The sequence below is a fragment of the Equus przewalskii genome, chromosome X, assembly GCF_037783145.1.
Source record: "Equus przewalskii isolate Varuska chromosome X, EquPr2, whole genome shotgun sequence".
NCBI classification, from domain to species: Eukaryota; Metazoa; Chordata; class Mammalia; order Perissodactyla; family Equidae; genus Equus; species Equus przewalskii.
The window spans coordinates 77,958,678-77,974,233 of record NC_091863.1 but is presented as its reverse complement, the minus strand read 5'-3'; the positions used below and the strand labels follow the sequence as shown (position 1 = coordinate 77,974,233).

The 15,556-nt window shown below is 32.7% G+C and overlaps 1 protein-coding gene across 7 annotated transcripts in view; it reads right to left on the bottom strand.

The window, feature by feature from the left end:
• DIAPH2 (diaphanous related formin 2) overlaps nt 1-15,556 on the bottom strand; it is an 816,328-nt gene that overhangs the window by 575,305 nt on the left and 225,467 nt on the right. For all 7 annotated transcript variants that reach the window (XM_070605395.1, XM_070605389.1, XM_070605392.1 and 4 more), the window contains 4 exons: nt 11,210-11,320; nt 5,812-5,930; nt 3,748-3,864; nt 1,459-1,577 (listed from right to left, as the gene is read on the bottom strand). In XM_070605395.1, the coding sequence (XP_070461496.1) occupies nt 1,459-1,577; nt 3,748-3,864; nt 5,812-5,930; nt 11,210-11,320 (466 nt within the window). The remainder of the gene's footprint in view (nt 1-1,458; nt 1,578-3,747; nt 3,865-5,811; nt 5,931-11,209; nt 11,321-15,556) is intronic.

The following is a 15,556-nucleotide window of genomic DNA, read 5'->3' as shown; positions in this document are numbered from 1 at the left end:
ATAGTCCTTTATAACTCTCTCAACAAAATATGAAATAAACTACTGAGTTTATAAAGCTCAGTGAAAAATATGCAATGAGGCCAGCATTCACATTAATTGCTGGGGCGAGGTAAATTGACTCAAGCTTTCTGAAAAGCATTCGGCCTTTCAAAGTTCATACGCTCATTTATAGGAATCAATCTTAAGGAAATATGGAGAAAAAGACAAACATTTATACACAGAATGTTCACAGCAAATTTATTTAGAATTGTGAAAAGCTGAAACTAATATAGATGTATAATAAGAAAGGATTGGTTAAGATGATTATGATATTCTATAAAATGGAATATTATAGAGACATTCAAAGTCATATTTTGAAGGTTAACATGGAAAAAATCTCATAATATAAGGCTCCATGAAAAATAGGCATATAGCCAGATAGAGAAGATAGGTAGGTAGGTAGGTAGGTAGACAGAAAGATAGATGGATTGATAGAAAGAGAGAGAGAAGAAAATGTACTGAGCTGAAAAGTGAGTAATGGTGGTAAAACGTACTGAGCTTAATTGTCACTTATACGAGTCTCTAGATTGCCTAGAATAAGTGAGCATTAGTTTCAAAATCAGAAAAGAGTAATGCAAGATAAATAACAAGGAATTCATCTTTGAATATTACTGTGAGTCTTCCCTGTGCTATGGAGTGAAGAATAATACATAATTGGCATTCAACAACTGTTGTTTTCTTCTTTTAAAGACAAGACAAATGAAGCTCATGCTTGAATCTTAGCAATAGTGATTTCAATTAGGTATAAATTAAACTGCTTAACTATAAAGTCATATAACATAGTATATTTCACAAGAGAGGTTTCACATCATCCTTCAGAGATTATTCCAGAAAGTGTAGCTAACTACCAGTCTAGGATGACATAAGGTCATTTCCTCAGCAATCCAAGTAGATGAACACGATCATCTCAAATTCTTTCCCAGCTCTAAGGTCTTTGAAAATATAAACGGATCTACTTTGATAGAATTAAAATATCTTAAGTTACTAAAATAAGCCTGCATTTCTTTTCTCAAACTTGAACACTAATACCATAGCTATATTAATAATTAGACTCTATGGTACATATGATTTCTACAAAACCACTATGGTACCAGTATAAACTGAATCAAAGGATTTCAGAGTCACGTTTGTAAAAAGCAAGGCAGTCATCCATAATAATATAAATTTTTTGTGGGGCACTGATTTTAAACTGAATTCAAGAGTGTTGAAACTTATCAAACAGGTTAATATTTCCAATCACACAGGCAGAACTCTCACGATCATCACAATTAACAATTACAGGGATTGAGAACCAATGGACATGATGATTTACCAGATATTAATAGAGGAAGTTCAATGAGAGAGCTATCTTTAAAAAGCGTCTATTACACAGAAAAGAGTAAAACACAATCAAAGCACGCTGAGGGTTATATTACGTACCTATCAGATGAGTGAAATCAACGTCTAGTCTTTGCCTATACTTGAAATCTGGGTCCATACCACTGCAGTGCAACACTATCTGTGAAACACACTCCTCAATTATTTTGTAATACTGCGGCCTGAAAGAGAAAGTATTCTTGAATACCTTTTCCACCTATACAAATCAATTTTCCTAAGAAGTGATTCAGCACGATAAAACAACTAAGTCTTTTTCTAGCGCTGTTAGAAAACCCTTTCTAGCCATTATGCTTCTTGGGGGAAATACGTCTAAGCTTAAAGATGGTCTGGACGTTACAGTGCAAAACCCATTGTGATGTAATCAACCGTGAACACTTAGTGACTTTATATTCTAGTTTTCAGGGATTCATGCTTGTGTTCAGATACTTATCAACCTTATCTACTTACTACAGCTATTGTTCCTAAAGTTAATGAAAACAAATGACTTGCTAGTCCTACATCCATGGATACAGAAATGGTTCTAGGCCTCTATAGGTCCTTAATTTCAATAAGGGATGAGCATCTTGGCATTAGGTGGCAAGCAATGTCTCGAATTTACGACAACACTTTTACTCAAGATAGCTATAACAGCTTACAAAACTGGATTGAGCCACTTACGTTACAGACTTTTCCAAAGGTCTATTTATGCACGTATTTTAAAAGATCCATTTTATAGAAGCATACACACTTAATATGCATGGCTAGAGCCTCAATTTGTTCAAAATGTCAAAGGTTTTAAAACATATCCTCATTCTGCAATCTATCAAGACAATTCTGGCCTTAAAAATGACCACTTGCTCACTTCAAATCTTTTAAAATGGTATTTTTGCATTAAAATTTGGGGAAAATTTAGTATTTATCAGTGGCTAATAAATTCAACAGAGAAAAATCAGAAATACTACTACAGACAAATTATGACACAAACATCCCTAAAATTAGTGTGCTGATAACTAGCCAACCTACTATAAGTTTGCAAATGAAGACAAACAGATTCTAATTGTTCTTGCATGTCTTTTGTTATGGGGCTGGTCTCAAGAACAAGAATAAATAGTAATATATATTATACATCTGAGACTTTTTCAAGTCATCATCAGGTCTAGGGTACATAATATTGGATTATAATCAATAATCTAGTCAACGCCTCTTCGGGTAAATAAGGAAAATACAATCGTCCTCTTTGAGGCCAGGTTAATTATCTGTAAGTAGAATAAAAGTGCTTGTCACACTTCTATCTCACGTGGATGTTCTCAGGATGAAAAGCATGTCATATTAGAGCAACTTCTCATTTATTCAAAGTTACTGAGAAATGGATGGTTTCACATAAATTATTTCCCCAGGTAACTGCATACCAGTGGGCACAGTACCCCTTTAATTGCCAGAACTTAGTTTAGAAAACAACAATCATTTTAAAGGCATTACTATCTTTCCTGCTTAAAAAAAACAGCATAGAATTGAATATTTTCCACATTTTTCTATGTCTCTGTAACATCGTGACAGTCATCAGTTGTTGTACTGGGCTGAACTATAATATTTGTCTAAGCGGCTTTAGAACTGTACATTTGTTGGGACTATGCCTGACCCCATGGTTGCCTTCCTTCTTCCTTTAAACAAGCAAGTTTTGAGGAATCAGAGAACCCAGGTTGCCAGAATTTCATGCATAATAGGGTATGAAGAACAGCTAAGAGTCTCTTGAACAGTTAAACATGAGATTATGCTCACCAGCTCCGGAATAATTTCAGTCACTCAGAACCCTTCCTCTAATTTTCTAGTTTTCAGACATATTCCCAGTTACTAGACTCTAAAACTTCTAGCTTTATGATTATCATACTCGTTCATTTTGAAGAATTACACTGCTGAATATAAAGCTGAAATGTTATCATTATTATTTTCTTAGATAAGATCGCATCTATTACTAGATAAATACTCTAAAAGACAAATAACAATAAAATCTTTCTTATTAAAATATACAAGAACTTAAAAGTTCTACCATAGATTCTTCAGTGCTTACTCCGTGCTACTATCACCTAGCAAAGAAAATTCATCCTGGGGGCAGGAAAATCTGTTAGGTTCATTGTTATTAAAAGTTCCGTCACTGAAGTTCCCATTTTATAAATAGAGTCTTCTGGCCCACTTAAAAATAAATCAACATCTTTTAAAAAATGGTACCTTAAAATCATCAAACCCTTACACTCTATATGCATAGATATGCATATCCTGCCTATGCTCTACTCCATTGTTAATTTTCCTTTAATATCAAATTACACAAATAGTGCTCTCAGAACTGCCTCTTACCTGATATAATAATCATTTCTGATGAGCAAAAAGTGTTGTAGAATGGATAATAAGTAATTTTCAGCAGCAGTGTCCTTCAACATATTATACAGAAGATGGTACACTTCGTTCATATCAGTGGAAAGTAAGTAAAGGAAAACAATCAAAGATTCTTGATAAAAGTTTCACAACAAAAGTAGCTTCATTTTTTAAAACCCTGACATATCATTTTGCTTCCATTACTGTTTCTAAACCTTCAACTCCATGAACCAGTATTTAAACATTTCCATAAAGAAATTTAATCTATGGAATCACTTTAATCTTTTAATGAGAGAAATAGACTTAAAGAGTATTTCCAAGATCATTTAACCATCAAAACCCTAAACGATCAGTTATTCATTATATTTTTTAATTCCAGATTATAGCTAGTACCATTGGAACAGCAATGCCATTAATGAAAATGGTTTTCTCTTGATCTTCTTGTGACCAGGATAAAGAAACTATATTATTCATGCAAGCTATTACTCCTTTATTTTCACTGCCACATAACATAGAATGCAAACGAGCATTCTGTGGCCTGCTAAAAACAATCACAAAACCACATTTATTTTATACAGATGAAATACTAAAACTGAAATAATTACTGTTTGTATTCATTTGTATTTCACTATTTGATAAAAGATGGAGAGGTAAGACAATGGAACTTGAAACATCTTCTTAGGATATAAAAAGAGAAGAAGAAATTTAAATGCTTTTAGTAAACTAGAAAATAGACTTCAAAAATAGATTCACTTTCATAACGAAAGTGAGGACCTGGAAAACCAAGGTAAAAGAAAGGTAGAAGAGGAGATGTAATCCAGCATTTTAAAAATAACGTGAAATGTCAACATTTTCTCTGAAGGAGAATTAAGTATATGATGGGTTACTTCTTAGACCCCATGTAAGAGTGCTGTGTCAAAGTCTCATAAGGTCCTTTAAATGGAAACAGAATGGATCCAAAAATAGCTTCATGGTGAAGTGTGATTATAAGAGAAATCTATATAAAGCAAGAAAGCAAGATATTTATTAATTGATATAAAAAGCATTTAATATTGTGGAAACCACTGTAGACTTGAGTCACTGGTGATGGATAAGAAATTACTAGAAATTATCCCTCACAATAAAGAAATTGTTATTCACTGCACTTACCCAATACTTACATGTAAGATACTTCGACAGCAGCATTGGAGGAAAAAGATGAAATATAACATTTCTGCCCTCAATCTCATAGGGGCATAGTAGTATACATAAATAAGACAGATACAAACAAAATACTGTAGGAGTTTCAAAGAGGGGAATATTACTTCCAGCTTTTTTATGGGAGCGAGGGAAGAAGACATCATAGAGAAAAAGTCCAGCTCAAAGGTCATTTTGGTTCTGAAGTATTTCCCAATTTCCCCAGGATCCATAAGTAAGAAATGTAACGGGGATGAAACAAATGGTCAGCAATGCTATGACAACCATCTTTCAGATCTAAAATAATTTCATATAAAATCGTTGCCATGGGAAGATTATATGCTAGCTGTATTTGACTCAAATGCTTTTACCACACAGCCTTGTTTTATAGTCAGATAGTATCACATCTAAACATTTTTTTTCACTAAGGAACTGGAATATTTGGAATGAGAATAAGACATTTATTTGAATTGAATTACGTCTCTAAACCATTGAAGTACCATTTAATAAACTGAAAAAGTGTATTACCTATAGTCACATATGAACTCAGTGAACCTTCCCCTAAAAATCCTTATCTGTGAGGTATATTGCCTTAGGCTCTTGTCTATTCAAGACCATTGAGCAGACTATACCTATAATACAGCAAGCCATTGTGCAGATTTCAATATAGTCTGTGTAAATCATCAGGACAGTCTGACAAGTCCTCAACGTGAATCTCAAGGACAGCATCATAGTGAGGTTCTAATATAAATAAATGGATATAAATTGGGCTGGCAGACAAGAATTCTAATAACGGTCCACAAAATCACCCACAAATCCCTTTTTTCACAATACATGCAAAATGATTTTTGTGGTTTATCAAAAGGATATTCCATTTCTGCTCGAATGTCATTGAGACGGTGTGATAATTCAGTTAGGTCGTCCTCTTTGTTCTCATCAAATACTTTCAACTGAATATCAAGCTCATCATTCTCTTTTTCTTTCAGATCCTAATATATAAACATAGAACTTAACAGACGGATAACAGTTTGACAACACCATACATTGGTAATAAAGGCCAGACACTATTATTCATTTACATACACAGAAGCAATCTCAAATGTTGACCCAGGCACTTGGCTTCCTGAAAGAAAGTAAATGTACTATGTTTTTCTATTTTCAAATAAAAGAACCTCATTGCATTCATTGCCTTTTCTTCTCATGCTGCAGATTCTGATTATTCACATTAAAAAATTAACGATCACTTTTACAACAGAAAAAAACTAATTGCTAACAACCCAAATTAAATGCTGTCGTTTTGACTAAACACACTAATCAAAGATGGAAAAGGACTCATGCAGTTAGAACATTCACATATGCCTCTGGCAAAAAATGCAAATAGAGATCAATTGTATTAAGGAAGAACGAATGCAAGGATATATTCAAGCACAACAGTCCCCAAGTATGGCGGAAAAAGTTGTATAAACAAATTTATTTGAAATGATATTTTGTGATTTTCAAGCAAAAAGGTGTCAGGACTTTTTCTCAAGCTGCATGTCTAGCCTCCTCCCCCACCTTTCATTTTTGCTTAACCTAATCACAAAATACCAACTTGGGCATCAAAGATTTGTTTTTGTAATACATTATAAGCACATGCATTACAAACTCCGATCATTTTCAAAATAATAGTAGAAACAAAATCTTTGGAAGCATGCCACACTAGAGATTGTTGGGCTTAATATATATCACCTGGAATCTCTTTTAATATGTGTCCATTAAGTTGCAGCTTTCAAAACCCAAATTGGTAATCACAAGTGTGGATGCTCAAGGGTGATACCAAAAGTGGGACTAGGATGTCAGAGCTGAGCTTGAACTCTAAAAGGAAATGCAAGCACGGTGTACTTCAAATTAGGTCAATAAAACAAAATAGGATGCATTTCTTGTTTCTATTTTTATTCAATAGAACAATTACAAATGGAGATGTAATGGCTATTACTGAAGCCAAACACAAATTTACGCATTTTCTAGACGTTCTTCTTCTAGCATTGACATATATAATAATTTACTGAAAATTTACCTACAGGGCATATGAAAATACTTATTAATAGGTTTCTATGAAATTTCGTATAAAATATATAACAAATAAATGAATTTACACTTAGCTTACTCTTAGTAATAACTTCCTTTAGGTCTAGTTTTCCACTTTGAAAGGGAATGAAGAAATTTATTGGAATGCAAAATTATCTAACATTGGTGAGTCATGTTTTCAGGTGATTTCTGAACTCTATTCAGAAAAGACCAGAAGCCAGACATACCCAATATACTGATCATTGCAGAAACAACCTTTAACACATTTTAGAACATGGACTTTTCCTTATTTTTATGTCACAATAAACTATTTCTTAGATGTTCACCATAAAACTTGAACGTATTCAAATACGTTTGAAAAACAGTAAAATCTAAGTTACATACTATTATTCAATTAGCATCAGAACTTTATAAAACATGGAATCAATCTGCATGATTAAACTATTTTCAATGAAAATAACTGGTTAAATGTTTAATTTAGTTTTCAATTAGGAGAACACATTATTTATACAATATAGATAGTATGTAACATATACAGCACAATATAAAAATATAGACATGTATAATTGCAATATCTTGTAAGTATTATTAATAACACTCCATTAAAATATGTATGCATATATACATACACACACATATATAAATATAAAACTTCCTTTCAGTCAAATGTCAAACCTTGAAAGATATATCCATAAATTCTTGACAAAATAAACATTTAATGAATTAATAAATTTTTTATATAGCACAAATGTGCCAGATATCCTATAAAAGAAAACAGAAATGGATCACTAAAGTTTTATGTTTAAAAATGTAGAATATCAAAGAATTACTGAATTATATTATGTGAAATATTGTAAACATGTTTCAGTTATTTTTTAAACAAACTTGCTGTATAGATGAGCATTTTCAGCAGATTCTCTGAAACATATAATTACGTCTCTAGAATGTAATGTACTTCAAAAGAAATCAAAAGTCCATTACCAAATACATGACTGATTACCAGTCAAGCAATCAAAATCGAGTCTTCAAAATAATAAGAAAAGGTTTCACGGTCTTTTAAAAGAGACTAAGAAAGCCTGCTTCCCACAGACACAATTTCTTACTATCTTGTTTCTTCACGTATCTGATTTACCTAATATTTTCTTAATTTATTTAGCTAAATAAAAAGTACATGGAGAAAACTTCACAAGAAATCAATGTAAGTTAACCACAGAGCAAATACTATTTTAAAAATCACTCTATAGTACATAACAACTCATTTATCCCAAATTACTAAAGCAAATGTATGAAAAATGAATTTTCCACATAAATGAAATATAAACTCCCTTTAAACACCATGGACAAATTAATCTATAGAGACAGCAGGAATTTGGAAAACAAATTTTTACAGAATATAATTAAAATAATTGTCCCTGTCTTAAGGATTCTGGCAATTATCTAAAAACAAGTTTCACTCTACTATATTATGATGGTCTCAGGGGTTATTGAAATCCTAAGAATTATTCTTCCCTAACACTTAATGATTCCAGATAGGTATAATTTTTTATCTATATACCAACTATTAATACTAGCTCTGGCCACATCCAATTTGCTGCTTTGAATATGCTATATTCTAGAAAATCAAGGAGCTCCTCTTTTTAGTAGAGTGCAGAAAATAAGAATAAATAGGAAAAAAGTTAGGATTTTAAAGACTCACCTATGAATATATTATTAAGCTTGAGTACATGTGTACAAGATGTTTAATGTTACTACAAATTCTACTAGTATAAATTTAAATATTTAGTAAATAAGAGAGTGAATTAATAAGATAATATTGACATGTTAGGTACATCTGGTATACATAAAAACATGACTATTCTGGCCTTCACTCCAAATTATGATAAAAAACTATGAGAAAACAACAACAGTAGTGAAATGTACAGTATAAAAGAAAGCATCTCTAACCTCACAGTCTATCTACCTGGATTCTGATTCTTATCTCATGTATCGGAAATACCTGGGAAAGATTTTCTTTTTCAAACTGAGCATCTCTGCCCCACTCCCAATAAGATTTTGACAGTCTCTCTTTAGGGGCGCATGCCCAACCTCTTGGATGAGAACCAGAGGCATATTTAGCCATATTTTGCTCCCTTGTCTTAGGGAGAAAAAAAAATTAAGAACCTTTGTAGGTTCTACCTCAAAACTTAAGAAGGTAGAACCATGACACATCCCACTCCTCTCTTGCTGAGGAATCACTGATATCTGAGAAGCAGGGCATGTTGACGAGATGCGATAGTTAAAGAAAAATCTAACTGAAAGTATATAATAAGAATACATATATTAAGAAGTATATGTTGCACCAAGAGGCTTTATATATGGCTATAGGACCAAGTGAAAGTGTAGCTTAGGAACACTGATGCAAAATCTTAGCTGTCACTATAACCAAATGAACAACACACCATGAGACCACTGAACCCAACAGAGATTAATACACCCAGACAAAAGTACAAAAGGTAAGGACAAGAGCTACTGTACATACTCTTTCTGAAAAGATGAGGACTTAAATCAATTAAAATAAGAGTCGACAGTTTTCTTGACCAGCCATTCAATAGTGTAAGGCAAAAGATGAACATTCAACTATAAATAAACACAGGGAAACGAAGGATGGAAGAGTAATAGCAACAATTAAGGCAGCAACATGGCATATTAATAAATAAGTAGAAGATTAGAGGATGCTAAGGAACTCCTGTAGCCAGCAAGTGTCCAAAGACATTATCACTCTCCCAGAAACACAGGACCAACCCAGTGAGGACAAGCATGGAAACCAATAAGTAGTAGGCACCTCAAAAGCAAACTAGAATCAAGGCTATAACACTATCTCTAGCTTACCTAAAGCCACAGACTTCTCATGAGGAAAGATTTGTGACAAAACAAGAATAAATGTGTTACACACACAATATCTAGGGAATGTGCCCAAGTTAACTGCATATTGAACCTCTATACGTATCACTTAAAATGTTGCTACAGATGCAGGCTACAAACTCTTTCCTCACCAGAAAATTTCCCTGATTTTACGATATCTAGGGAATGTGCCTAAGTTAACTGCATATTGAACCTCTATACGTGTCACTTAAAATGTTGCCTTGATTCACGGCAACCAATTTCCTGGTTTTATAAAGTCATGAATTAAAGAACCATTCAAAGTGGAATTGACATGGAAATTTCTAAAATCAGATAGACCCAATCATACATCTTATTCAAATGGGTTTCAATAGACCCAATTGTACATTTTATGATGATGAGTTTCAACTACGTTCAGTTAAGACTATCAGAACACAAGCGACAGATGCAGGCTACACACTCGTTCCTCACCAGAAAATTTCCCTGATTTTGGCATTTCTAAAACCCTAAGTCTTCTATATATGCTCATTGACATTTGTTTTGTTTTGTTTTTTTCTTTCCTCGGTCCTTCTTTTCCCCCCTCCTTTACTTTTAATTCTTGTTTCTCAGGTATGGTCTGAGTAGCTTAAATGAAGACATGGGTGAGATTTTACTTGTCTCCTGTAACAATGCCAAGCCCTTCAGTTAACATACTAAAATAAAATAGAAAGTCACAGCAGTTGCATTTGAATTTATAGAATAAATGTGCTCATTTATCTCAGATCAAGCCTATAAAGTTATTTTAAAAATGTTTTTTAACAGTATCATAATTAGAGCAAATATTCACATTCCATTTAACAAATGAAATTGTTTTGCTAAATGTTCCTACGGCCTTGTAACAAGAATACCATTTCCTGTTACACTTAAGTAATGTGTCTAGAATATACTAATCAAAATTTCATGCCTACTTATGCTGAATACAAATAAAATCAATCTGAGTTATCAGAGAGGAAAGAAAAATTGTTAAATGAAAATTGAATCTGCAAAAACACAGTAGTCTTTTATGTTCTCAGTGTTCAAATTCAAAGAGAAGAAGTTCCCTTTCAACGTCAAGAAGACAAAAAAAACACATCACTTCTGGACACTTCACTAGCTGAACTCTGAATCATGAGTTGTATATAGAGACTGATATTAGTACAACATAAAAAAGCTTACAAAATGTCTAATGCTTTATAAACGAAAATAGGAAGGCACATTTATTTACTCTGCTGCAGGTACTTTTCTCTAAAGAGAGAAAAATGTTAAAGTTCATCAGTATAATAAATGTGTACATTCAACTTACTGGTAACATTATTTTCAGTCCTGAACGAAGGAATTCATTCCTTAAATGTATTCGAAAATCAAGCTCATAAGGAGAAGTGACAAGGGCATTTATAAACTGCATGCAGGCCACCTGCAATTAGAAAGCAAACGTTGTTGAAAAAATTTAATTAAGGAAATAAGTACTTAATGCATTCAGATAATTATTTTTCCGTTCATTAATGACATAAATATATACATTAAAAGTAGAATAAATGCAAATATTTATCCAAGTATAAGGGTGATTATGACTTTATAATATAAACAACAAAATTAACAGTAAAGTTTCTAATGTCCAGAATGATTCTAACAAAGATATGATGGATGGTCAATTACTGCTATGTTTCCTAAACAATATGGAGGAATATTAAACTCTGAGAAACTCAAAGTTCCAAAAGTAGGCATAGAGAGCCCCTTTCAAAAAGACCATGAAATGTATCTTTCATATCCAGCTGTCCTCAGAGTGCACTTGGCCTCAACTCTATATGGTTATAAACACTTTTCTAAAAAAAAAATCAAATAAAGTTATAAAAGTACCCTGATATTAAACAGTGAACAGCGATAACTTGGAGAAATTATTACATTGATTTATACTCTCTCCTTCCTACTACTGGGATGGATTTGCACAAAATATAGAGTATTAAAATATATGATTAAGATGAATTAACTTACTACATATAAAAAATGAATGCAAGTGAATTAAGATCAACTAGAAGACACTGCGACACCAATACTAATGTGAATCGCATGATAAAGTAAATATAAGGGCTTGCTTTCAAGCGAAGGTGACTCATTAATTATACTGACACTGGAAAATGGGTTTCACTTCTCTTACCTTCTGATATTGAGGTTCTCTATCATAGAAGGGGACTTATTTTTCTAGTAATTGCAAGCCAGAAGGGAATCTACAAAATGCTAATTGCCAGGTGTTCCATACATTATTACTGAATAGCATTTTTAAAAAATGCTGCTCAAGTCTAAGGCAACTGGCTAATGGTTTAAGGTAAGAGCTGTAGATTTAAATTGATTGTTTTTAAAGTATGCAGTGACTAGAAGAGTGTTCAAAGAGCTGACTGCAAGGAGACTCCTGAAAAACGCCAGATTTAGTAAAGATGTTAAGTATATATAGAAGGGGATGCAAATAAATCAATAGTTAGTATGGGAAAAATACATTAGCCAAGGAAAAATATTTCAAACATTTTTGACTTACCTACCAGGCCTATTATTATAACAGAGTTATTTTTTTCAAGATAGAGAGAAAAGATTAACAGGTATATTGTTTTCATTTTTGCATCTGTATGTTATGCATTTAAGCAGTTTTGGGGGAGATTAGCCCATCTACCTCACATCCAGTTTCAAAAATCAAAAAGTTGAATGCTTTAAATGGATAACTGAGGTTGTTTCTAACATTATTAGATATCTCAATGATAAGGGAACAATGTAGTCTAATTCCTACGAAGGCTCAAATGTCAAGCTCAAACACTTAAGACAACTAAATATTTGCCATAGGCTGGGCATTACCTTAAAAGATATACCAGATAAGTTATTATGACACTTATGCCTTAATGGATTACTCAACCTTCTTATTTACAATGAGAAAAGGTGTGTCTTTATATAATTTCAATAGGCTAGGATATAAGTTTGCATACTGTACATGTCCGCAGCTATATTATCATTGTATTTGCTTGAGCGATCCTTGTTATGTTACAACTATGACATGACCGAACAAGCCAAAGTACATGGCCAATCCAAAATTAATAGAGAGAAAAGTTGCCATCTGCTAGGATTGTTTTTGCCAGAAGAAATTCTAGCTTAATGGCTTGTATTAATACCCTACAAGTAAAGAGAACATTTCCATAAGAAACAAGTTAATGAGTCTTGGAATTGTACCTTTATACAAAGAAAAGTATTTAGATCAGGAGATGATAAAAATAGAATTAATAAATGTATCAATATCAAAATAACTGTACATTTAATAAGATAAAAGTTGCAATGCTATTAAATACTCACTTTACATATAATATATGAATATATAACTGAATACTAAAAAAAAAGGTTGCATCCATTGACTATAGGATAAATTAGGAGACACTTTGAAGTCAGTAGTTTTAAACAGGCAACAACAGCACTAGTTTATCAATGTACTGTTTATTATTTACCAAATTCCAATAGATATCTAATTAATTAAAAATCACATAAGACAAACAGTCATACTATCATGTAATTTTCCAATATAATCTGCTAAAGCAATGTTCTTTTATAAAAATATTTATATTGTATGAACATGGAGAACAAAAATTTATCCCCGTTCCTTTATACTACAACACAATTACTCCCCTTTTCAGAGGACAGGAACAAAATCAACCCAAAACCAAAATAATTGTCACTGTTTACAAATGCAAAATTACATTTTAAAAATGTAATTGGTTTAAAGGGCAGAATAGGTTATTACTTAATTATAAACATGAAATACCCATTGTGTAGATTCTGAATTCATAGCTAAATACAAAACCTCAAACTATTATCACCATCATTATTTCTATCATTATTAGTTATCAGACAATAGTAGGTACTTTACATAATTCGCCATCTAATCTCATCATAAAAACCATTCGAGATAAGTGTTAACTATTATCCTTATTTCACAGATGATGAAGCTGAGGCTCAACGCAGATAATTTATACAAGGTCACACAGCAAGGAGGAAATTCATGAGTCCAAACCACATCACTTTCCTCCAAATATAGAACAATTTCCAGCACATTCCAGACACCTCATAAACTCCATTCATAGATTCACACAACAAAAGATTTTAAGGATGGGTAAGATAATAAAGTTGAACTAGTACATCATGTTTAATATACTGGGGATATCGAGCTTTGAAACTATATAGATTAATTAGAAAAATATATAATTATTTTAACAATATGTTGTCTAGAATATAAAGCGGTTATCTTATGTGTCAATTATACCTCAATAAAGAAAAAAAGGAAAGCTAGAAAACAGGTCCTGAAACATATTACATTCTACTTTATACACATCCTGAACAGTGAAGTATGGTGAGCAACTCATCATCCAAAGTAATCGTGTCTCACTCTCCTTTACTTCCTTCCACCTCACTCCCTACTCAGCAAACGTGCATGCAACTACACACACACACACACACACACACACTAGACCTGTGCTGTTCAATATGGAGCCACCAGTCACAATTTAAATGTAACTTAATCACAATGAAAGAAAATTAAAAACCCAGTTGCTCAGTCCTATTAGCCACAGCTCAAGTGTCAACAACAACGTGTGGCTAGTGGCTACCATATTGGACAGTAAAGAGATAGGACACTGCAGAAAAGCTGATTGGATAGCACTGCACTGGAGCCTTTCAAAGGCTTCTGGCCTAATCTCTAAAACCTAAGCTCCAAAGAAGTACAAAACTCACTCCTGAATAATAAAAGTTTCAAAATTGGTATATTCAACTTCCACGTACATAAATCTTTAAGAGCATGATTGAACTATGTTTTTCTCTTACAATGCCAAATCTATCTGCTTTCAAAAAACAATCCAATTCCAGAGATAGAAAATAAAGAATTATGGGATTTTAAAGCTAGAAAGAACACAGAATGCTCTGGTCTAACCTATTCATAAACCTGGAAAGATTAGCTGATTTGCCCGAGATTACACAGCTAATAATAAGCCGTAAAGATTGGACTGGAACTCAGGCCTCATGACTTTTAGTGTTCGATTCTTTGTACTACACTACAATGCACAAATCCAGCACTGCTGAATAACATTTTTCCTTGTACTGGAAAGAAACCAAGTGCCCTTGAATTGACTATCACAAAGTCTATTATCCAGACTCCCTCTGTTGTTTAGTTTCTTTATAATGGCTATAAGTTTCAAAATGGTCAGCCATGTTCATTTGTTTTAAGTACAGCTTCCATGAGAATTAAATTTAAAAATCACAGGCAATCAGTGAATTTTCTCCATTATCAATAAATATGCTAGGCTAGGCCCATGAGTCTGAATTTTAACCAGTAAAAACAATCAGTTTCTGTATTTGCATGTTTATTAAATGATCTCCTTATATCATAAGGAGATTTCGACATGATATCTATACAAGCTATTGAATGAATTCATAAACATACAGATAAAAACCACCAACACTGTGCATGTGATAAAGCATCCAATAAATTGTGCCACGCATAATTATACTGAACTCAATTACTATCAGTTTTCCCCCCAGGTTATGATCCCTCCTTTACCATAACAGTCTACTCTCTTTCCACAATAATCATCTACATTCTTTAGTCACAGGATCCTATTGTCTTTAT